At 42.7% G+C, this 25,140-nt stretch overlaps 1 protein-coding gene across 1 annotated transcript in view; it reads left to right on the top strand.

Moving 5' to 3' along the window:
- TTC6 (tetratricopeptide repeat domain 6) overlaps positions 1-25,140 on the top strand; it is a 2,436,149-nt gene that overhangs the window by 1,246,178 nt on the left and 1,164,831 nt on the right. Inside the window, exon 10 of the mRNA XM_044074245.1 lies at positions 10,959-11,041. Coding sequence (XP_043930180.1) covers positions 10,959-11,041 — 83 coding nt within the window. The remainder of the gene's footprint in view (positions 1-10,958; positions 11,042-25,140) is intronic.

Genomic DNA, 25,140 nt, shown 5'->3' with positions numbered 1-25,140 from the left:
AACTCTCATCAGAGGTTCTCAGCCCCCTCCTGACAAGAGACCCAGAGTGGAGGAAGAATCCCCTCTTCTGATCAGGGATCCATTTTATCAGAGCATTCTGATGCAGAGGAACACTCTTACTCCCCTTTTGAGGATTCGGATGCAGAACAGTCCATTCCTTCTGTATTCCCCCCTGAGGATTTTTCTTTTGGGGAAACCTTGCACACCTTGAGGGAACACTTCCATTGGGAAGGCCAAGACTTTTCAGATTCCAAGAAAAGACTTAGGGAATTTCTTTGGTTACCTCAGCACAGACCTCTGGCTATACCCCTGTTTTGGAGGTACTGGATGATGTCTATTCGGAGGCTTGTCTTAATCCTGATTCTCTGCCTCCTGCACCAGTAAAGCCTGATAGATATTACAGAGTACCCACTTCTCACCAATTTCTTTACAAAGGCCATAATGCTGACCCTGAAACCATTTCACAAGGCCCTAAGGGATTAAAGGCCTCCACTGCCAAGAATCCACTTCCTGCAGAAAGGGAATCTAGATCTCTAGAAAGGTGGGGTAAGAAGGTATATACCTCGGCCACCCTAGCTATGAGGGCCTTAAACTGCCAGTTTCATATGATTAAATATCAACAGTTCCTGTTATCACAATTAAAAACAAAATGTCTCAACCTGAACAACCAGATTTAAAAGAGTTACAGGATATGATGCATAGTGCGGAACAAGTGGGTAAACACACCTTACAATGTGGTTATGATGCCCTAGAGGCCTCCAGTAGAGCGGCTGCTACAGGATCAGTCATTCGCAGACATGCCTGGCTTAGGGAACAAAATTTGCCTGATCATGTGAAAGCTAAACTTCTTGATGCTCCTTTACAAAAGGATGTACTTTTTGGTACTAATGCTGAGGATATACTACGAAAAATGGAAGAAAAAGCCAAATCTATGCAAACTGTCAAAGCTTTCTTACAGGTCCAGCCACCACGATTTAGCAGGAATTGGGCTTCAAAAAACTGGTCTTTTCCAGCCACTGACAAGCCCCAAAGAGGTAGATACAGACGCACAAGGGGCAGAGGGCAGTCACAAGGATCATATAGAGGCAGACAATGGCAATCTCCAGCACCAAGAGGTGGTGAAGACAGTGCACAACAATACAGGAAGCAAACCCAATGACTCCCTCATTTCCATGCCAAGCAAGTCTCAGCTGGCAGCACCTTTGGGAGGAAACTAGCATTATTTGCAAACAATTGGCATATTGTCACAACAGACAAATGGATTCTGGACATTATAAACAGAGGCTACAAATTTCAATTTCACACTCTTCCAAAATGAGAGGCATGCCAAACCTACCACAAAATCAAAGGGTAGAGGCACAACTGCAAATTTCAAAGCTCCTAAACATGAGAGTATACAAAAGGTACCTACGCACCAACAAGGTCAAGGTTTTTATTCAAGACTCTTCCTGGTACCAAGAAAAGGAACCGACTGGAGACCCATTCTGGACTTATCCATCCTAAACACATTTCTACTGCACCAAAATTCAAGATGCTCACATTACAGCAACTTCTTCCCATGCTGGGCAAGGAGCTTTGGCTGGTAACATTGGACCTCAAGGAGGCATACCTGCATGTCCCAATCAGACAAAGCTGCAGAAGATACCTCAGATTTCTTGCAGGTTCAATCCACTATCAATTCTCTGCATTGCCCTTTGGCTTATCTACTGCCCAGAGTATTCACAAAGTGCCTGGCATCAATGATTGCCTATTGCAGACTTCAAGGGATACAAATTTACCCTTATCTGGACGACTGCCTGATCCAAGCGGACAGCAAACAAATACTACTGGAACATCTGGCATATGTGACACGGTTACTGCTTTCTCTGGGATACACCATCAACAAGGAGAAATCAAGGCTAACACCATCTCAGAAAATAACCTTCCTGGGTGCCAGCTTGGACACAAACACCCAGATGGCATACCTTACGCCAGAAAAACAAGGGCAATTATCTCAGTACTTCAAAACACTAGCAAAAAGTACCAGGCTTACTGCAAGGAAAATCCTGCAGGCTCTGGGATTCATGGCATCTTGCATTCTTCTAATCCCATGTGCAAAGCTGCATATGAGGAAACTTCAATGGTACCTAAAAAATCTATGGTCTCAACACAGCCACAGCTTGGAAGCAATTATACCAATAATTCCATGTCTGCAAAAGGAATTTCTATGGTGGGCCCAAGCATGTCAAGTAAACACAGGCCTTCCATTCTGCAAGCCTCAAGCAAAACAAGTCATAACCACAGACGCCTCAGATTACACCTGGGGGGCGCACATGAAGGACAGGTGCATTCAGGGCAGATGGTCCCAAAAAGAAAAGCACCTTCACATCAATCAAAAAGAAATGCTAGCAGTAATAAATGCAATTACAGCTTTCAAGGACTTCCTGCATCCAGGACAATTACTGATAAGAACAGACAACACCACAGTAATGTGGTACATAAACAAACAAGGAGGAACACACTCATACCCCTTGTGCAGACTAGCCATGACTCTTTGGAACTTGGCTCTGGAAAGACAAATCGAACTTCAAGCACAGTACTTGCCAGGACTGGAAAACACACTGGCAGACACTCTGAGCAGGAATATGACAGATCCACACGAATGGAAGCTGCATCCACAGGTGTTTACGGAGATAATCCAAGCATGGGGAGGCCAGACATAGATCTTTTGCCTCCCACAGGAACCATCAATTGAAAAAGTTTTGTTCAAGGACCTTCCATCCAAAGGCCTGGAAAGTGGACGCCCTTTCATTCAGTTGGGCAACATGGACAGTTTATGCATTCCCACCTCTGCCTCTTCTGCCCAAGGTGCTTTTGAAAGCAAGAACAGACAAACCGAGGATGATACTGATTTCTCCAGACTGGCCAAGGCAACACTGGTATCCACTCCTGAGGAGCCTAACACATACTCCTCCCCCCTGGTCCCTGCCTCTAATACCTCTTCTGCTGACGCAGAACAGCTACAAAACCCTTCACAGTCAGCTGAAAACACTCAACCTCGCTGCGTGGAAAATTCCTTAACACCACATCAGACTCTACTCTCCAAGGAGGTGCAGGATGTCATTTTGGAGGCCAGAAGACCATCTACAAGAAAAGCTTACTCCGCAAAATGGAAGCGGTTTTGCTGCTGGAATGAGAAAAGAGGACAGGACCCTAGAAAATTGAACTTGCCTCAGGTTTTACAGTACCTAGCTGAACTGCTGAACAGTGGACTGTCATTTTCTTCCATTAAAATACACGCCTCAGCCATTTCTGCAGAATTCAACACGGATCCTCCTTTATTCTCTCACCCTCTCTTACGGCAGTTCCTCAGAGGGGCTAAGAATATCAGACCTCCAAGGAAGCAACCAATACCAGCCTGGGACCTTAATTACATACTAGAAAAATTAACATTGCCTCCCTTTGAACCTGCTGCCTCAACAGATCTGCAATATTTGTCCTGGAAAACAGCTTTCCTTCTGGCCATCACTTCAGCTCGTAGGGTTTCTGAACTACAGGCCCTCATGGCGGTGCAGCCCTTCCTCATCTTCCATCAGGATAGGGTTTCCCTTCGTACTAATCCATCTTTTATGCCAAAAGTGGTATCCAGGGTAGCCTTAAACCAAGCCATACACCTACCTACCTTTTATCCTAACCCTCAAAACAAAGGGGAAAGGCTGCTTCACTCTTTAGACATCCATAGGCAGCTACGTTACTATTTGGACAGAACAAAGTCCTTCAGGAAATCAGAACAACTTTTTGTGTCCTGTGCCGTAGGGGCTCAAGGAAAATCAGTTACCAAACAGACCATTTCCAAGTGGATTGGCCACTGCATACGATTTTGTTACTCCTATCATGGGAAATCTGTCCCTACTGGTATCAGATCTCACTCCACCAGGGCCACAGCCACCTCTACAGCCTTCCTCAGAGGTGTGCCTACTAAGGATATTTTAGAGGCAGCCACTTGGAGTTCTGTACATACCTTCACAAAACACTACCACCTGCCCTTATACTCCAGAACAAGAGCAGGCTTTGCCACTGCTGTTTTGCAGGGCATTCTGGCTCAACCCAGTTCCTCATAGTACCTACCACCCTATGCATAGCTTTGGGACTCTACCCATCTGTGATTACTGCAGCTGTATGCACGATGAACATAGTACAGTTTTGTACCTACCATAAATGTAGATGTTCGAGTGCTAATACAGCTGCAGTACAGGTTTCCCTCCCTCCTTCCCCTCTTGGTTAGGGCATGGGGCCTAACAACCTCTTTCATACCTCCTGACTGGGTTATCCTGTTATGTTTTATTTGCTTGCTCACACTGATTTTGCATTACATTGCATTGCTTGCATATGTGGATAAGCTTTACTTATGTATTGCCTTCCTTTTGGGGGCACCTGACATCTGGGGCAAGAAAGACTGAAGAACATGGCGTCGGCTGTGTCTTATATACTCTGGCCTTCCTGATGTCAGAAGAGTAAGCGACGACAACCGACGCCGGACCAAGACTTTGGAATTCGGCCGACCGAGGGACCGCCTGACGGCTGAAAACCCATCTGTGATTTCTGTAGCTGTATTAGCACTCGAACATCTACATTTATGGTAGGTACAAAACTGTACTTTGTGCCTCCTCCTGGACAGTAGGACTTCATGGTGCTGACGGATCCCTTCCAGTATCATCTCATTCTCTGCATCTGAGAAAGCTGCACAGCATCATGCATGCATGTTTCCTGAAAGACAACAACATGGGAACACATGTCAGGATCACATACATAGAAGTATACTATGTAGAGATACAGCAAGGACAGATCACACATGTCATATTCCACAGTGTGCAGACATACTAAGCACGTGGATACAACTAGAATACTATTGATAGTCAGGTATTCCCATGTGTGCTATGACAGATACTGCTGTACGATCATACGGCCAAACTGGAGTCTATTGTAGCCAGCCCCCCTGATAATATGTGAAAACAACTGTGTCAAACAAATAGCAGTGTGAGATTGAAACCACTATAAAGGAGGAGTTCCATAAGCCCAGTGTGCCACGCTGACAATATACATTCCACTTTTGAGGTATTGCACATCCTCTATATGTGTAACAAATATGGAGATAATTCATGTCATTATCACAGTTCTAAGAATGGCTCATTGCTGTGATCCCTATTCCCTGTAAGTATATTCACACGTCTGCATCCTGATGTAAACAAAATGGTTACATACCTGAAGGAGTGCAGTACTCCTCTGCTATGTGCTGATAGTTAATATTTTGCATACGCATATTCTGTGTTAGGAAAGTCTCATACAGACTAATTTCCTCTAGCCAGCTGCTTGCCTTTTTAACATGCTTCTCATCAGCAGGCGATTGCCTTTTAACCAATCTGTGGTTCTGAAATGATAATTGCAGCCAACACAGCTGATTTGTACTATCATCAGCCAATTACATGCAACCACAGTACAATATATAAGACCTTCATGTATATTAGTGGCCCTTTCTGATATGTTGTGCTGGACATTACTGGGGTGAGGAGACTACTTCATCACAGGGGGTAGGTCTGTAGCAGCAACTTTTACATAGAGAGGGGTGTGCTACAGGCTGCAGCTGCTGCAGCAGTTAATAGGCATAGGAAAAGAGTGTGAACACTTAGGAGGACAACAAGCTGTAGGAGTAACTGTGGGAGCTGTGTCAGCCTTGTTTTAGAGACAGAGCCAGAGTGAGGCTACCCATTCCTGTCCAATTAAGGCATGTGTTTAAAGTAAGTATGTTAGGTAACAGTATCACTAGAAGAGTACTAGGCCACATGGGGGATAAATATAACAATACTATAATTCCACTGCTACACACCACTGGGTTTGAACCCAGGACTGTGTGTGGCAAAATGTACTGTTTGCAAGGCATTTAACAGACTGAGCTACTGAGCCACTGCTACAGCAGGTGTATTTGCAAGATATATATCCACACATACAAGCTGTGACAAACATTTTCTACATCCATCAGTATGTGCATGGGTTTATATGGATGTATTTCTACACCAGTGTCCCAGTTGAAAATATATTTTGCCATTAATGCCTTAGCAGGTGTCTTTCTACATGTTGCTAATAAAAGGGCACATTTACCTGCTATCAAAGGCTTCACTTACATCCATTATTATGTCTTTGGCTTTCTAATGGTGTACTATTGCACCAGAGTTCAAGGTACACTCCCATTTTTTCCATTACTTTTTAATCATGTTTGCTCAGCGTGGTGCAGCATGCAGCTCCACTGAAACACACTTAATGACTGTAACTGGCAATTACTATATTTTGTTTAAACCACCTGTTTTTAACTAAGAGTTGTGTGGTGTGGCAGGTTAATGCAGTGGTCTGAAGGTGCAATGGTCTTGGGTTCAAATATGGGACATGTGTTTATTTTGTAAGTGTATATTACGATTTTAAAAACACATATAGTCAATATAGCTCTATTTAGTTGAGCTTAATGAAGCTGTGCAACATAGTGCATCATGCAGCATCGCACTAAAAAAATAGAAAGAAAAAATGGGGAGATAGGAAAGTGGTGAAATGGGGTGCAAGCAGGGGGAAAATATAGTGAAAGGCAGGTAGGGATGTGTAGGAAGGGTGTAGGAAAGAACTGTAGCTATCCATTTCTTGTACAGAAAAAAAATGTGCACTTTGACAGAATTTGTATGTGACTTTGAACTCTCACCCCACAGAGAGAGGGGCGAGGACAACATAACTATGTTGTCAAGCCAGTTGGACCAAATTATGTGTGTCCACTGAGCATGTGTGTGAAATGGATAGCTATATATGGGACAATACTTTTTTTGGGACAGGTGCCCATTTCTTTTCTTTTTTTTTTTTTTTAAGGTCAGAGTAGAATATTGGGGAAAGGACATAGGTACATATGGAGAGGTAAGTTGGGTAGGTGAGAATGCATTTGCAGACAGGCAAGACAAATAAGACAGCATACAGGGGTGGTGTATGACACATGAGGGGGGTGAACACCTTGGATAGGGAGGGCATTGTGGAATCTAAGTCATATATGCCTCCACAAGGCAGCAGCATAACTCAGATCCCCACCCATGGAACTGCCTGCACTGCTCTGTCACTGCCTCAGGGGTGGCAGTGGTGGAGGCTGGCCACCGGGTGAGGCTACCCCACCATGTTGGTCAGCATGTTCTCAATCCATCACAGGTGGTGGTCTAGACTATCTGCACACCAAAACTGGCACCTCATCCTGGGTGATAACTCCCTCTTCACCACCTCTCCCAGAGGGGGGCCCGTCCCTGAACCCATGGGATGGTGCTACCTGATGCCACAAGTAATGCAGGGGCAGCAGAGGGGGCACCACTGGTCTGAATCCCAGATGTGCTGGGGCCCAGTACCAGAGCCAAATGAGGAAATGTAGGTGAATCAGCCAGAGCTGGCCTACCTTGATGTGCTATGGTAAATGAGGTATAGCAATAAGTTAAGGTTGGTAATAACCAAACCATTGTTAGTATTAACAGAATGGAATATCGTATTTATCAATTTGCATACATATTAATGTATATTATGTGTAACACAACATTAAGTAACATAACAGTCAGTATGCTAACAGCATGCCAGTAAGACTTAAACCATAAAGCCAACAAAACAGTTTAACAAAATGTTAAAATTGAATTATAATAAAACATAAAAATAATAAATCACAGTTTACCAAAATATAGTTAGTGTAATAAAATATGTCAATATTAGATCATAATAAATAATAATAAATAAATGAAGATAAGGGGTGGGGAGAGAGAGAGAGAGAGAGAGAGAGAAGCATTCCAATACTGACAATGCAGACTATATCCCTCAAAACACTGATAATATTCTACAGGTGTGTAGTGTCACTTTTGTGCACAGAGAGTACAATTCTCCTATAGCCGATGTAGCACCTACATACCTCTCAAGCTGTTAGCATGGGTCAGTAAAATTGAAAGCATTATGTGTCTGAATTTGATTTGCATTATGGAACTATTACAGTGTTATATTTAACTACAGTGACAGTAGGACACACATGCATACAGCCATACTGCATTTATTAAAACAGATTTCTTTAGGAATCAACAATGCTGCTTAACATTTTATTGGTATTGCTGATAAATGTCTGTGAAATGTAAACACAATCATATCTGCTCATGATATGGGCTACCTCAACCATATACATTTAGTTCCTGGAGTGGGAGAAAATGAGACCATTATGTGACTGAATTTGTTTTGCATTTGGTATTGCTGATAAATGCCTGTGAAGTCCACATACAGTAACTGCCCACAGAGTGGGCTTCCTCACCCATATACCTTTATTACCTGGAGTAGGAGGAACAGAGAGCATTATGTGACTGACATTGGCCTGGAGTGTTACACTTGACTGCAGCAACCTTACCATAGATAAGCAATGCATACAGCACTACTGCAATGGTTATGACAACACAATCCTGCTGTACACCATTTTGCTTGCTGTTATTCATATCGTTTATTGCAATACAGTTATTGTTCATTTCTTGCACTACAGGTCTAATTACCCATTTATTGCACTACAGTTTTACTTGCCCATTTATTGCACTGCAGTTTTTATTGTGTATACTTTATTGCAGTAAATGCTTTACTCTTTCTTGCGTATTGCACTACAGTTAGCATAATAAATCTGTACTTACCACACTCATAGCACAACCTGGCCAGGCACCCAGCATGGGACTCAACATTGTCAGCCCTCACAGCTGCAACTGTTGGAAAAAAAGCACACTATTATGCATACCAGTTTTTCAGATATTCAGCTTACAGTTTAATAAAACTGTGGAAAACATACTTACATATTTGTGGGGCATTCCCAGCTCATGCCTCTTGCACCCAGGTGCCCAACATTCCCCTGTTTCTCCTCTTCATGTCGTCATAATGGTGATGACACTGCTCACCAGTGCAGGGGATACCAGTAGCTCTGGTAATTTCCCTAGCCAATTGGTCTCAGGCCTCTACCTTACATTCTGAGCCCTGGAAACTGCCCTGCATCAGCCTGGGTTCATCATTTTTTACCAGTAGTCCAAAAAAGACCCTGGACTCCTGAGCACTCCATCTCTGCAACCAAAAGTATGCATCTTCACCAGCACCTCCTGCCATATCAACAGTTGATTAGACTCCAAAAAATGGTGCAGAATTTCTGCTGTTTTCCTGCCCTTACACATCATTGAGCAACATTCAAAAAAGTGCTGCATTGGTTATCCCGCAAACCAGGTAAACAGAGGTAAGCAGCATGAAAACTAGCACAACCAAGGTTTTAGCTAAGCTTAGCACCACGCAAATAGCAGTAGCAGTTAGCATGTTTAAGCAGTGCTCAGCACAGTGCAGCAGTGCCATATTTCATAAATTTGTTTTTAAAATTAAACATATATAATAAATTAAATTATAGACATCTTATGACTGCTGTGGACTCAAACCAAGGACCTACTAAGCATTAGGCTGTAATTCTACCCATTTAGCTACTTGGATGTTATGAAAACTAGTATACCTCCACATATACTACTGGGCTACCTGTTAGCATTGCTAAGCATCACGCAGTGCCACACAAATATGTTTAAATAGACCAAGAAATAAATAATTAATTACATCCAGTTTCTATTTTTAGATGTCTGCCAGCTGTTGGCTATGTATGTATGAGCGCCACTCGGCTCTGTGGTACTCCACACCACGCAAACATACAGAAAGTAAACAAAATAATAATAATTCATAAAAATAAATATTATACATTTGAAACAATTCACAACATGTTAACAGTAGCGGGGAGCATTACAGGGAGCCTAATCCTGTATATAACATCTGACCAGGCATCCACAACCATGGGTAGCCCCTACACTTCTCCCTACATGGATGCAATATCCCTGTTCCTATGCTGTCCATCGGCAACACACCGTCATTAATATGCATGATGTGCTGCCGAGGTGGAACCGTGGCCGTGTGCACGGATACATTCCGTGTAGGCTCTACACGGTGCCTACACATATTTTATTAAATCCTGGGGATAATCTTTACAGTCTCCTTTTCCTTAATGCATCCTGAATACAATCTGTTAAAATATCTACCAAAAATAATGTCTGCTGTCAATTTGTTTTCTGATGAAGTTCATTTCTAAAATAAACTGCTTAACTCTAATTTGGTCTTACTTCCATTTTTTGAAGTATTTCTGGTGTTTCTTGTAATAATCAAATCTAATTCCATCTTACCCTGTAGCTGAATTTTATTTTAACATTGTTAATGATGTATCCAGCATTTTACTAATATCTCATCTTGTGTTCATTCTTTCTTTCTTCTTCTTCATGAAATACCTGAAACTCCAATTTCTCAGTTCTTTGAACAAGCTCTGATTTTATGTCAAACATTTATTCCTTAAATTAATTTATTGTTTGCTTGTTTATAGTGTTTATCATTCACTTTCTTATTATTTGATTAGGGGAACTTCCCCAGTGCCTAGGGCAAATTTCACCCATTTTTAGGAATGGCGTCTCAGGTTTTCCCCTGAAAACAGTTACATGCCTAGTAGAAGTGATTCATTGAACAAAAAATTAATAAAAAATAGCACTTAATGACAAGAGCTCATCTTCTGCTCTGGGTATGAATGAAATAGAACAGTATATGTGTAAGATGTCTGAGAAGAATCTTGACCATGAATCTAAGACATTCAAGTTAAATTAGCCTTTTTTCAAGCATGTATATAGCTTAGTGAATATATGCTGTTTTACATGACATAAAACAGATTAATAGGTTGGTGTTACACTTGATAGTATCACATGGCTGCAAATAATTTTTGTTGAATAATATCGTTTTGCTTACTGCCGTTTTTTGGTAAACATCTGTAAAACTATAGTCAGAAACTCTTTGAATATTGTGTTATACAATCTTCATTGTTTTTATTCCTTTATCATTAGTTACATGATTTACAGAAAGCGTTAAGAGATCTGACCAGGGCTATCCACCTGCAGCCAGATAACCATCAGCTCTATATTATGAGGTAAGCGAATACCAATGTTTTAATGGAAAATCACATTTTTTCAGGATTACAAGTATTTTACTTCTGAAAATTAAGAAACACAACAGCATATGGATTCAGTGCATTTTATCACTTACTTAGAGTATACAAAAGCATGCAAGTATAGACTAGATATTTATTTAGATGAATGAAGCAGTGAACACCTCCCAGTGATCTCTTGAGCTTTGTATCATGGGCTATTATTTTCAGAGTTCATACTGCCAAGAAAATCATTTTTGTCTATATAACATATTCATGCTAAATGATAAACTAAAATACCAATTACAAGTTGACAGTATTATTGTGTAGGTAGTACATACAGTTTATCATCCGTCGGTGTTGTTGCTGTCATTTTACATCTGTGATGCAGGAGTACTACCCACAATCTGTTCTGTAATGAAAATAAGATTTTGCCAGTGATTATATCAATCTATTATTACTAGATGTCTCTTGTTCATATCATCATCACTAATGTTCATTAACTGCAGCAATGCATGTAAAACTCCCATTGCTGTATTTATGTGAATATCATGAAAGATGCAGCGTGAACTATGCAACAATGGTGATGATAGTGTTATTTCTTTTAGAAGGCACACTTTTTATAGCTGAAGACAAATATGCTAACAATGCTTATTTCTTTCTGGTAGGTGAAATATTCCAGTTATGAAATGTGGATTTAAGTATTCTTTACTTCATTTAACTATAACCTGTGAATATAAGTGGCATCAGCACCAAGGTGTCACTGACATTATGGGGCCCCCTCATTCTATTCCCCTTTCTTTGCGTCCCAATTTTTTCCCTACTTTTGATCTGTCTTATTAATGGGATCTATATTATATCATTGAACGCTTAAAAAGTGAACGATGAATAATCGACCCCATGTAAGCGAAAGCTTACAATCTTGAAAGCTCAGAGCAGCAATTTTTTTCCAAGGGAAAAAAATCACTATTCCAAAAAAAAAGAAAAGAAAAAAGAATTGAAAGAATACATAAAGTGGGGGGCTTTGCCCCCCACACCCCCCTACGTAAATATACCAACTCCGAGATCGCACTACAGTGCCAAAAATGGCAAAGTAACAGAAGTGGCCAAGCAAATTCTTTCCCTGGGAAAGAATTTGCTTAAAAGCTGCTTCGCTATTTTGCCTTTTTGTTGTTTTAAGTTCGACCAAGACACATTCGATAAAATGCACCTTCGGTCATCTAATAGGAACTCTTATTAATGTCATATTATTTCCTCACATGATTTTTCATCCTTTTCCAATTAAAGTCAGATGTTGCAAATATTAATAAATTTTTCATCTTGCTATTTTTACTACATGTTTTCTGATCATCTGATCCCTGGAAGATTGAAGAAAGGGAGAAAATGGGGTTCAAAGTGCGCCATCATATAAGATGTTTGCCTAGCTCAGCAGGTCTGTGCCCGATAGATTTTAAAAGTTTATTTTTTCATAAAAGTTTGAGGTTTCCATGATCCATACCTAGAAGAAATGTGTTTAAAGTGGTGTAGAAGGCAAAATGACCTGTGTCAAGCTTCTAAATCATAAAAATGGAAGGAAAAGTCAAGGCAATCATCCAGCATATCTAGGTGATGACTAAAGAGCTCATCACACTGCATTTGGAGTTAGTAGAAGGTTGGGAAGACAATAAAAAAGCAGCAAATGTTTGACTGTATACAGCAAAAAGTTGATTGTAGGGAAAGGGCAGTAGAGAGGCATGAAAATGAGATTAAAAAGTCACATCCATGTACAGAAATTTTAGGACCGAGGCAGCAGGATTTAGAATGCAAAACAAGCAGAGAAAACATCAGAGTCACTAGGCTGAGGGAGGGAACGGAGGAGAAAGAAGCAGTATGATATACAGAGTAATGTATATAGCAAGTAAATGAAGGGGTAGAATGGTTAAATGAAAAAACAGACAGAGCACAGAGGGCTGGCAGATTACTTGGATGCTTAATTATAAACTGCCATAACTATAGGCAGAAGGTTTGGATTGTTAAGACTGATGCACCCAGGAAGGGCTGTGTGATAGTTGGCTGTAAGATTAAAATAATAGATGATTTATGATTATCTGCACTTCAGATTTAATGGAAATGAAGGACAGCAATCTGCCATTTAAAACAAGCAGGAACAACATCATTTCTAATATATCATGCAATGCTCAATACTATTTGGAAATGAAATGTGCTGTGGATTAAGACTGAAGCAAAAGCAATAGACATATACAAAGATGTGGTAGCAGAGAAAATCACTGGTGGTTGGAAGGGGGGATTCCCCTACAGATCCCTTACATGCTTTAAATGGCCCAGCAGAGGAAATGTCTGTTGGTCTTATGGGCCTTGGGGAAGCAGTATGGATGGAACCACACATCTTATCACTAGAAGAAAAGGATAATAGACGAGGAAAAGGTCAATAAATGCTACAGGCAGTTAACCAGAGCAAGCACATAAACATGCCTGACATGAGGAGACAGGGTTTTAGAGAAACACACAGATATACTGACAACTGTGACCTCAAAGAGTAGTGGAGGAATACCAAGGTAGATGGTTGTATTAGGGAGACCTCATCACCATCATCATCAACCTCCTTTTTCCCATTTTCTAGATGGGGTTGGTGTATTGTATTAACTTTTGCCATCTCTCTCAGTTCAATGCCATACTCCTGCCCTCTTCGACACTCATGTCTGATTGTCACAGATCTTCTCTCAGACAGTCCATCCACCTCTTTGCTGAGCATCCTTGTTTCCTCTTATCTTCTTCCTGTCAGTCCCAAATCTTCTTCACCAGATTGTCTTCTGCTTTTCTGCACATGTCCAAACCACCATAGTCTGTTCTCTTTGATCTTTTCTGTAATTGGAGCTACTTTGGCTTCTGCTCTTATGTCCATATTTTCATCTGTCCCATAATGTGCAGCCTACCACCCTTCTCAGCCACTTCATTTCTGTCACCTCTAACTTCCTAATCTGCTCTACCTTTACTGTACCATACAGTAGTACTGGTCACAACACTGACTTGTACACCTTACTTTTCAGCTTCTTTGTCATTTTTCTGTCATTTACTACACCTGGGACTCTATGACAGTTGGCTGCAGCCCCTCTGATTCTAGCTTTGACCTCTTCATTCAGACTTCCCTTCTCCTTAACCACCCCTCCCAGATATTTGAAGCTGTTAACCTGTTCCACTTTCTTCCCTTCTATCTTATTTCTCAGCTTCTTCTGAGTTCCCTAATTTGCTGCCATTACCACTGTCTTATCTGTGCTTAGTTTCATCCCATGTACCTTCAGTTTTGCATTCCATTCCCCCCTACCTTTGCTGAAGTTCTAGCTCAGAGTCTGCGTGTAATGCCACATCATTTGCATACAGCAACTTTGCTGATCTGTCCCCTCCAACCCATTTGCTAATGTAGTCTATCACCAGTATGAACAGCAGTGGGCTCAAAGCTGAACCCTGGTGCACACCCACTCCCACTGGGAACCCCCTCTTTGAGACCAAACACTGTTTGTATTTGAGTAATTGCATCCTTGTACATAGCCTGCATAATTCTACCAATGTGTCTGGGACTTCAAACCACCGCAGTACTGCCCAAATCAGCTTTCTTGGGACCTTGCCATATACTTTCCCCAAGTCTCGAAACACTCAGTTGGACTCTTTCCTCATCTCTAGCTTCTTCTAAACTATCTGTCTTACTGCAAACATCAGGTCAGCTGTGCTGCTTTCTGATCTGAATCCATACTGTTCATCTCCAATTTTACTCTTTACTACTCTGCATGTCCATTTATCAGTCACCACCTCCAGAACTTTCATGCAGAGTTTGATGCCTCTGTACTGCACACAGTCGTGGATGTCCCCTTTGTTCTTGTACACTGGCACAAGAATGCTTGTTTTCCAGTCATCTGGGATACGCCTTTCTCTCCACACTGCTATGAGTACCCTAGAAGCCATTTCTTCCCTCTCTCACCCAGCATCTTTATTGTATCTGCTGTGACCTCATCTGAGCCTGCTGCTTTCCCTGACTTCATTTTCCTTAGTGCTATCCTTACTTCTTCTAGGGTGGGCTCCTCTTCTTCTCTCATTGTATGCTCTGTCTTGGACAGTACAGCTTCTGTGGTATTTTCTTCATTCATAAGCTTCTGGAAATACATCTTTCATCTGCCTTTGATGTCCTGTGAATTGGTGAGCAGGTTGTTGCTGGCATCCCTTATGAAGGGTGTCTGGCTGTCTTCTTTACCTTTCTGTCTTTACCTTGCAATCTGATATAGTTTCTTTGTGCCACCTACTGAGTCACATTCCAGAAGTTGGTAGAGTGCCTCTGATGTCCTGTTCTTTCCTATTGCATCTCCCTTCTTAGCTTCTTTATTAGCTAACCAGTATTCCTTCCTAACCTGGTCAGTCTTTTCTATCTCCCACTTTTTCCTGCACTTGTTCTTTCTTTTGATGACTTCCTTGACTTCTGCATTCCACCAGCAGCTTTCCTTATGTACCTTATTTCCATACCTGTCTCAGTCACATATCTGTTCTGTAGTTGTCACACATGCTGTTTTGAGGTGCTGCCATTATTCTTCAACTCCACCTATTTCCTCCTCTTCTTAGGGTGCTAGAGCCCTGAGTAATTCCTAGAACTGTTATACTTTCTCTCCCATTAACTTCCAGGTCTTCAACCTGGTCTCTGTTGACCTTAGAGCCTTTTCTGACCACTGCTTGCAGATGATTGTGGCAACCAGTGGTTCATGCTATGGGCCAAGTGTTTTACTGGGAATGACTTGGCAGTCATTGATTCTACCGCAGTGCCCTTTCCTTACTAGGAGGAAGTCTACCTGAATTGCATGTTGGCCACACTTTTATGTGATCTTGTGAGTGTCTCTCTTTCTGAACCATATGTTGGCTACTATGAAGCCATTTGCCAGACTGAAGTCTAGAATAGCCTCTCTTCCTGTTTTCTCACATATATGGACCCAGGTAGTCCTCATATCCTGTTCTGACTGTCATGATATATGCATTCAAGTCACCCATTATCAACACCAATTCATGTTGTCCTTCTTTATCTATTAGGTCCTGCAACCATTGTCTGAATGCACTCTTTTCCTCAGTATCACAACCCTGCTGTGGTGCATAGGCTGAGATTATGAATACTACCCTATCATTACACTGGAGTCTGATTGCCATGAGTCTGACACTAATTCTGATGATGTCCTTCACTGCCTTCTGAAGCCTCTCTCTCACTACAGTTCCAACACCATTTCTAGCCTGTCCTCCTCCTGAGTAGTAGACTCTGGATCCCAAGCCAAGTGACTTTGCTGCACTGCTCTTCCATCTTATCTCTTGGATACATAGGATATCCTGCCGCCTCCATATCACCATGTCATCCACTTCCAAGCTGCATCCTGTCAGTGAACCTACATTAAGTGTAGCAATTCTCAGTTCATGTTTGGCAGGTTGATTGGTTTTACGTCCAACTTTCACTGAACAGAGGCATCCCAGGTAACACAGTCAAGGCAATTAGACACAGGCTGGCTAGTAGCTTATTGACCCAGGGCTGCTGGGCTTTATGGGTGGACACACACTGGTCAATAGGGCATGTACACTACTCTCACCATTAGCATGGGTCCCTGGCATAGGTCAGAGTAGGCTGGATCCTCAACCCACTTATTACCGGCAAATATCCATGCCCATTTGGTGACTTTAGTCAACATGACTAAATTACCTAAAGCCATATTTTACACTTTCGAGTGGCTAGCCCTGCCACTGAGTGCAGTGTGTGATCTGTGTTCTTCAGTCTTTGGGATACTTTGTACCATAGTAAATGCCCAAAGCAGTTGGTCTGTACAACTCTTCCCCCTATAGGGTTCCATATAGAATCTGTGCTGCTGCCCACAGCTCTATTCATTGGTGAGTTTAAGATGGAAACACTCAGCATGTTTTTTGGAGGTGGGAGGAACCCCACAGAGACACAGGGAGAACATGCAAACTCCAAACTTGCATTGGCCAGAGGTCAGGATTGAAGCTTCTTCCTTGTGCATGGGAGGTGAAGACCTTAACCATTATGCCATCTCCTTTAAAAGATAGGTGCTGAGAGAGAGTAGAGTGGGGAAAGTTAGTGACTTGAAAATTGCGAGTGTGTAAGATGAAGAAGGAAGAATGGGCCAAAAGGAAAATTTGCTAAGAGATGTGACAGTGGGAGGGAGAAGGCAGACATTCTTACTGACTTGCTTAGGACAGTGGTCCCATGGATGTGTGTGTGAGGAGAACACTAGCTTGGGGAGGTAGAAATAATGGCAGGAAAGAAAGGCATGTAAATATTTCTGGAAACAGTTTTTAATGGTGAGAGTGGTGTTTAAATAAGGTGTTAACTAATGCTGCACTTAATTCTCTCTTTTTCTGTCTTTGTTTATAACTTTATGCTGTTGAACATGAGTACTCACATGAGGTGGGATAAAAAGAGGACATGAGTGAAATATATGGAAAGCCCCTAAACTGGTACTTTGGTGGTGGCTAGAAGATCATTTGCAATTAAAAGGCGTAATGTTGTATCATGTCATTTACCTAACTGACCATTCAGACATTATGGATAGCAGCAAATGTATGTTTAAATGACAGTAATCAGAATATATTCTATTGAAATGAGACAGACAAGTTGGCTTATCTTTGTTAGTAACTACTATTACTGCCGATCCTGTGGGTTAGCGTTCTAGAATGTGCTACTGCACTCTTTTTTGCTAGTTCATAAATAAAATTGCATGTGAAACTTGGAAAAAAGAGGAGATGGAATGCTATCTCAGCAGTTTTGGAGCCTGTATACTTGAAAAGGTACAAGGGAATATGGCATGTAAATATTTCTTGCTGCAATCAAAATAGCTTATACTGTTTACAGTAGGTATGACTAGATTTTGTATTTGAAAATGATCATGTTATGTAGTACTGAATTATTATGGTGAATACACTTTTATGCACAATATGTATTAAACCAACACAATATATGATCTATCACTACTGGCTGGAGTAAAGTCCTGTGAATGAGTATGAGCAAGCATGAGGCACATAAAGCATTATGTCATGCTATGAAGGACAATCTCAATGGATTGGCAAGGACAGTAACAAGGCATATTCCAGCTGGTACAGGACATTAACAGAAAGGTGTAGATGTGTTTTTGGGAAACTCAAGAAATAAATTTCTGAATCTTCAGATGGAGGGAGCTGCAAGCTCATTGGCCAATAACCCTGCTGGTAGTGATGGCTAGTAGATTAACTTGGGGGGAATCTTGGTTGGAGCTTTACTGCCACAGTGGCCCAAAGGGTCTAGCATTACTTGACTGGCAGGTGGGCTTGTTTTAGGGGGAATGGGCGGTGGAACGGGTAAAAAAAGGGAAAATGTGGATAGCAACATGCAATGTGTGTGATTAATAATCCAATAGTGAGAGAGTGTTAACAAAGATGTCAAGGGAGGAGCTAGTTTTAATCTTTTTACAAGAGATTAAGTTAAAACCTCAACACTTATAAAAAATTAGAAAAAAGGTCTGTAAGTGGTTAGCTTCTAGCTGAGCAAAAAGAGGTGTAGAAGGGAAGCTGGGATTTCAGTCTGATCTTCTGAATAATGGAAGTCAGTGAACCCAGCTAAAGATGAGGAAGACAGATGGGTGGCAGGCTGGTGGCTGAGAGAGAATAAAGGATTGATCCTGAACTTTTGCTATAGGCTCAGTGCAGAAAGACCTGAAGTTTTTCCCAAATGGCTGACAAATATTTGAACACTAAAGAAAGATGGAGACAGAGTAAGAGTAATCATAGTGGATGCTGTACTTCAAAAGGGGTAGGAGATTTGCAGCAGCTGAATTTCACTGGTGCAGTCAGAAAGCCCTGGCTAAGGGGATACGTTAGGAGAGACTGTTAGATGTATCTCACAAATTAATACCAAGTTACAGTTTCAAGATTTGAAATAAAACAAGTTAGTAGGCTGGACAGGTTGCTTCTGGCTGGGAAAACATTTGAGGAAATCACAGCTGTATAACACAAGGAAGTAAACATATTAAGTCATGCCATTGTTAAGATAAACTGGGCACTAGAAAATTGGAGGGTAGGTGGACAGAGTTGGAATCCTGGGCACTGGATGAGATATACTGATATCACATGGACAGTGTATATGGTTAGGGAGATAAGAAACTTAAAATAAAAATTGCAAGGCACACTGGGAATTTGTGATTGGGATGGGGTGAAGGCTGCCTGCAGAGGTAACATTCTCCTCCTTCTAGCTATAATGTTACCCCTGCCTGCAGAGGTAACATTATGGCTAGGAGCAGGAGAATGAGAAGAGACAGGGTGCAGGAAGTGTGGAATCTAAATGACAGGCTTAGGGAGTTGCAATACATTAAACAAGGAGAGGTAAAAGCTCAGGGTATAAACAGGGCAGAACAAGTGGCTATAAAGGACAGGTTGAAAGAATATGAGGAATCAAAGATAAAAGCCTAGTTTGTGAGAAGGGGCAACAGAATGGTGGGTGAGAGGGGAGATGGAGATCAAGATGCTGAAGGATCAAGGGTCAGAGAAAAAAAAGCTTGGGTTAGTTCTATAGAAAAAAAAGGGGGGGAAAGGAGCATACAATGAGCAAATTAGGGCACAATTTTTTTGGTCTCCTTTCTTTCATAGTAGTGGACCTGCACACCAGTGCCCCATGTCTATACTGGGTCTGCCAGACAATCTACACAACCCCTGGGGACTTACTCTGGTATGCATTGGGGCCAGTCATTGATCCTAAGGGTATCCCAGGGGCACAGCCATCTCCGCATCCACATGTTTTTTTTTTCTTATATGCTCTACCCATTCCCCTTTCTCTTGTAGTAATGTGGTTGTGTCTGAGGGGCAGGCATGCAATGGGGTTGTTGTGGCATGTTATTCCACTTCTACTGCAGCTAAGCCAAGACCACTTCTTGCCTACTCTTTGACCCATGCTATCTCCCACCGACATCCCAGTCTTCACCAAGGATCGTCGCAGGAGATCCCTGTGTCACTGCCCATCCTCCAGCATAGGCACCCCCATCCTTCCCTGTCACTCTGCCAGTCAGCTGTGCTGCTAACAGAACCTGGTACACCTGGATTGCATTCAACAGAGTGGCCATGATTTTGATGTTATTAAAATGACCTTTATGTAAGAGTAGACTCCCAAGTTACATTGGCTTATTAATGGAAAAGATATGTGTTGTATAAGGAGAAGTAAATTAAGGTGTTTTTGAAAGTGGTTTTGCATTTGCATCCACCTAGTAAACAGGTGGCACCTATGTGGAATTTTATTTGTGTTAATTGTGGAGAAATTAATACTGGCTCCTTTATGAACCAGCTCATCGGGTGGACTTAAGATTCATATCATCTGAATTTGTTCAATCTCGCCGTTCATTCATCACTGATGGGTTCGGAGCTGATCCCTAGACTCTGACACGGCTGTTAGCAAGCTCGAGTTTTACCAAAAGCTTGAGACCTAGCCCCTTATCCCATGATGCACTGCCTGGAATACCTCAGATCTAGTTTGACGTGGCACAGATCTCGTGTGTTTCCAGAGCTCGATTCCTTTTTGGAGAAAATAGGATTTACTCAAGTTAAATTCTTTCTTACAAATAACTAGTTTTTATTTATTGTTATTTACTGTTTACCCCTTTTTCCCATTTTATCTATTGTATTAGGAAAGTGTAGTTTTTTGTTAGTTAAGTGCCCCCTAGGCCTACTTGTCAAGGCATACTTGTGAATTAACAGCTAAGTCTATAGTTAACAGCAGTTGTCTTTATTTTAATTGTGCAGTAACAACTTCTTTAAAATTTTTTTAGTTTACTCTATAATTTGAAGGATGTCACCGGACAAGGACAAACGGCCTAAATCAGTCTTCAAAAAATGTCCAGATTGTGGACAAAAAATGTCCATCACCGATGGACATACGCAATACGTATATTGTTTGGGCTCACATCATCTTCAGGAGTCATGTAGCATATGATATGCTTTTCCTCTGAGGGTTTTGCTCGAGAGAAGAAGAAAATGAATAGATAGAGGCCTGCTCAAACATTCCTTTGATGAGGTTTTGTCTAGCGAGGATGGGGCTGGTCAGTCCCCTATATCTTCAAAATCTTCGTTGGCTTCTAGTTGTAAGTCATCGAAGCATAACACTGCAAAATTGGGAGAATCTGCTAGAACATTGGCCCCAATGCCTTCGGAGTCAACTGTTTCTATTGTTCGGAGCCGGCCTATGGCCCTGGAGCCGGTATCCAAGACTCCTGCTTCTCCCCTTCTTCAATCTTTGCCTTCTGTAAAACCTTCTAGGTCTTCTGTCAGCCATTCTGATTCAGACATGGATCGACTGGTGCAGAAGCTGCTGAAGGCTCCAGGACTTCCCAAATTGTTGTCGGCTCTGACCGTTGCGTCGGAACTGAAGACCACTGTTATGGATGTTTCTACTCCTCCGAGCCACACTGGTACTTCAGAGCTGGATGGGGCAGACCTGATTCTTGTAGAGCCTGTGGAGCCAAGGCCTGCTTCTGCTGTGGAGCCGAGGCCTGCTTCTGCGCTATCAGCTCCATCTGCTCAGACTTTATCGGTGCTGACCGTGGAGTCTAGGAGCCCATGCTCTCCAGTCGGCTCCAGAGGAGGCAGTCGCACTGACTTGTTAGTGCCAACTCTCCCTCTCAGGGCCTCGGCTCGGGTGAGCTCGGCTCCTACCTTGGGTTCGAGCCCATGGCCTCGGTACAGAGGGAGCTGGCGGTTCCTTTGGGGACTTTGGTTCCATCATGTCAGAGTTGTGAATGACAATCTAAACTTCAGGTCTAGCCTCTTCTTCCCCTATAGCTCCTGGGTCTGCTTCTATTCCTGTCATCCCAGCCCAGTGTCAAGAACCTGAGCCTCAGGTAACCCCACAGGGTGTTCCTTGCTCTTCCGAGACCTCTCCAGAAATCCGCACTAAAGAGGTTCCCAGGAAGAGGGTGTGTAAGAGGAGACAGGAGTCTCTGACATCAGACACTGACTTAGATGAGTCAGAAGGGTCTCCACGATCCCCCTCTGAGGATATCTCCTTTGTGGAGATACTTGAAATCCGTAGACAGAGGGGTGATTGGCAGTCCAAAAGCCCTACTGAGGATGAGTATGTGCTACTGAAGGCTTTCGGGTCTCAACTATCCACTTCTTGGGTGTCTCCGCCCTACGATGTGCTCATGCAGCTGATCTCTCATAGGGCATGGGAGTCACCGGACGTGACGGAGCCTGTTCCCTGGAGGCCTAATAAATTAATCTCTGCCCCCCAGGGATAAGCAGTTTCTGACTAAAGGAGTGCCTGTTGATGCCATGGTGGTGGCAGCAGCAGCCACCAAGAAGGAATTATCCAAGACTTCTTTATCGGTCCATCCCCCTAACAGAGATTCTAGGGTTATGGACCGATATGGAAAAAGCATCTTCAGTTCAGCGACATTTTCATTGTGATCACTGAACTACCTGATCCACTTTACTAGACTACAGATAGATCTCCTCAAGGAGTTAGGAGATACTCTCCAGGGTTCTGTAGCTACAAGAGTTGATGACAAAGTGACCACCCAGCTTGCTACCCTTAACTCCATAGTAAACTCATCCATGAGGCTCATTTCATATGCAGCCGAGGGTTCGAGTAGGGCTGCAGGTTCAGGAATCACCTTACGTAGACAGTCCTGGATGCGCCTATGTTCCTTTGTGGAACCCCACAAGTCTTCTTTCATCAATGCCCCATTCGATGGCACCACTGTCGTTGGGCCTAAAGTGAAGGAAACACTCACCAGGAGTGAGCAAGATGGGAAGACACTGTCTGCCGTTGGAGTCTGTTTTGTCAACCCTATGCAGCCTTATCCCAAAGGTACTAAGGAAGGCAAGATGTGGTTCCGAAAATCTCACACAGCCTTTCCAGACACCTGTGGTGATACCCCCCTTAGAGGCAGAGGATGGGGGAATAACAGAAGATGCCGCTCTCATGGCAGAGGGGGCCCACAACATCAATGTGACAGAGATCAGTTCTCTGGTCAACCTTACCAGCGTCCCTGAAGGGAAGCCCGACTGTCCTACTCTGGAGGCAGTTGGGGGTCGCTTATCCCTGTATCCCTACACCTGGATAAAAATCTCCAATGACAAATGGGTACAGAGAATAATCTCCAGAGGATATATAATACCATTCACCTCCTTCCCAAAAACCCTAAGGAAAATCCCGGGTGTACCACCCCATTACAGGGAACAAGCAACTTCAGAGGTCCAAAAGTTGCTAGAAAAAAAGAGTCATCCAGCCAGTCCCAGCAGATCAAACAGGATCCGGAACTTACTCAAGGTTCTTTTTAGTACCAAAGAAAACAGGAGACTGGAGACTTATATTGGACTTCAGCAGACTCAACCAATTTGTAAAGAAGGAGATGTTCCGGATGGTCACGTTTCAGTCTATTCTTCCCTTTTTAGGGAAAGAAAATTGGATGTGCTCAATAGATCTCAAGGATGCTTATTACCACATAAAAATGGACAGGGCATCCAGAAAGCACCTGCATTTCCATCTGGGAGCCAGTCATTACCAATTTTGAGCCCTGCCCTTTGGTCTCACTTCAGCCCCCAGAATGTTCACCAAATGCATGGCAGTGGTAATGGCTCAACTGAGGCATCTTGGATTCCAGGTGTTTCCAAATTTAGACAATTGGCTCCTTTCCGCCACCACCAGGCATCAACTAGTTCAATCAAGAGACCACACTCTGACTCTCTGCAATCAGTTGGGCATTACCATCAACTTCGAAAAGTCTGCCTTATCACCATTGCAGCATATAAACTTTATAGGAGCAGAGTTAGATACCTCAACCATCACTTTAAGGCTGCCATTAGAAAGAATCGCACTGCTGCATCAGAAAATCAGCTCTCTAGTATCAAAGACGAAAGCACCAGCATCAGAGGTGTTAACAATTTGGGGTCTGATGGCTGCTGCAATCATAGCCATTCCTCTAGCGAGAATGCATATGAGAATACTTCAATGGTTACTTTTCACTCAGTGGTCTTACCAGGAACTTCCCATGAGTCGCACAATATTGATCACAAACTCATGCAAGAAGGACCTTCAGTGGTGGTTGACGTCTCTTCATGTAACTGTAGGTTGCCCATTTGTATTTCCACCTTTAATAGCCACTGTGACCATGGACGCCTTCCTGATAGGGTGGGGGGGAGGGGCATTATCAGGAGAGGACTGTCCAAGGCACATGGACAGAACAGGAGTTACATTTGCATATCAACATCCTGGAGATGAGAGCAGTACTTTTGGCATTGCAGTACTTCCAAGACTCTCTTCCTCACAAGATCATTGCAATTCAGACAGACATGTCAGTGGTCTGGTATTTGAACAAAAAAGGCGGGACCAGATCTTACCCCTTTTGCCGAGAAGGCCTTAGAGTTTGGCAGTGGGCTGTATCCTCCCAGCGTTTTCTGTTGGCAGTGCACATCTCGGGAAGATCCAACATGATAGCAGACAAACTGAGCAGGACAATTTTATTGTCTCACGAGTGGTCCCTCAAACAAGAGATAGCAGACAGGATTTTCTACAAATGGGGCCAGCCTTGCTGCAATCTTTTTGCCAGTCACCTAAACCCCAAATGCAGAAGCTATTTTGCCCTGATCAGCCCCCAAAGGATTCACTTGTACATGATTGGCTCCCGGGTCTTCTCTATGCATTTCCACCAATACCTCTGATTTCAAAGGTTCTACAGAAAGCTTCATTGCTAAGGAGGACTATGATTCTAATAGCCCCTCATTGGTCGGCAGATTTGGTTCCCATTCCTACTTCAGCACCTAGTGGAGGAACCATGGATTCTGGACCCAGTTCCAGACCTGCTGACACATCCGTCTGGGAATCTTCGTCCTTCTCTACAGTCTCTGCAGCTCACAGCTTGGCTGCTCCAGTTCCTCTCATAGCCAGGCTTGATAATATTTCTCATGAGACGAGACACATCTTGTTGTCTTCCCAAAAGCCTTCCACCAGGAGATTATACCTCAGCAAATGGAAAAGACTTTCTTTATGGGCCTCCAAACAGAACATTGACCCTTATAAAGCACCCATGTCCCCCATCTTAGAATTCCTTACC

The sequence above is a fragment of the Protopterus annectens genome, chromosome 6.part0 (genome assembly GCF_019279795.1).
Source record: "Protopterus annectens isolate FY-2018-M chromosome 6.part0, PAN1.0, whole genome shotgun sequence".
NCBI classification, from domain to species: Eukaryota; Metazoa; Chordata; order Ceratodontiformes; family Protopteridae; genus Protopterus; species Protopterus annectens.
This window is presented reverse-complemented; position numbering and strand designations above follow the sequence as displayed.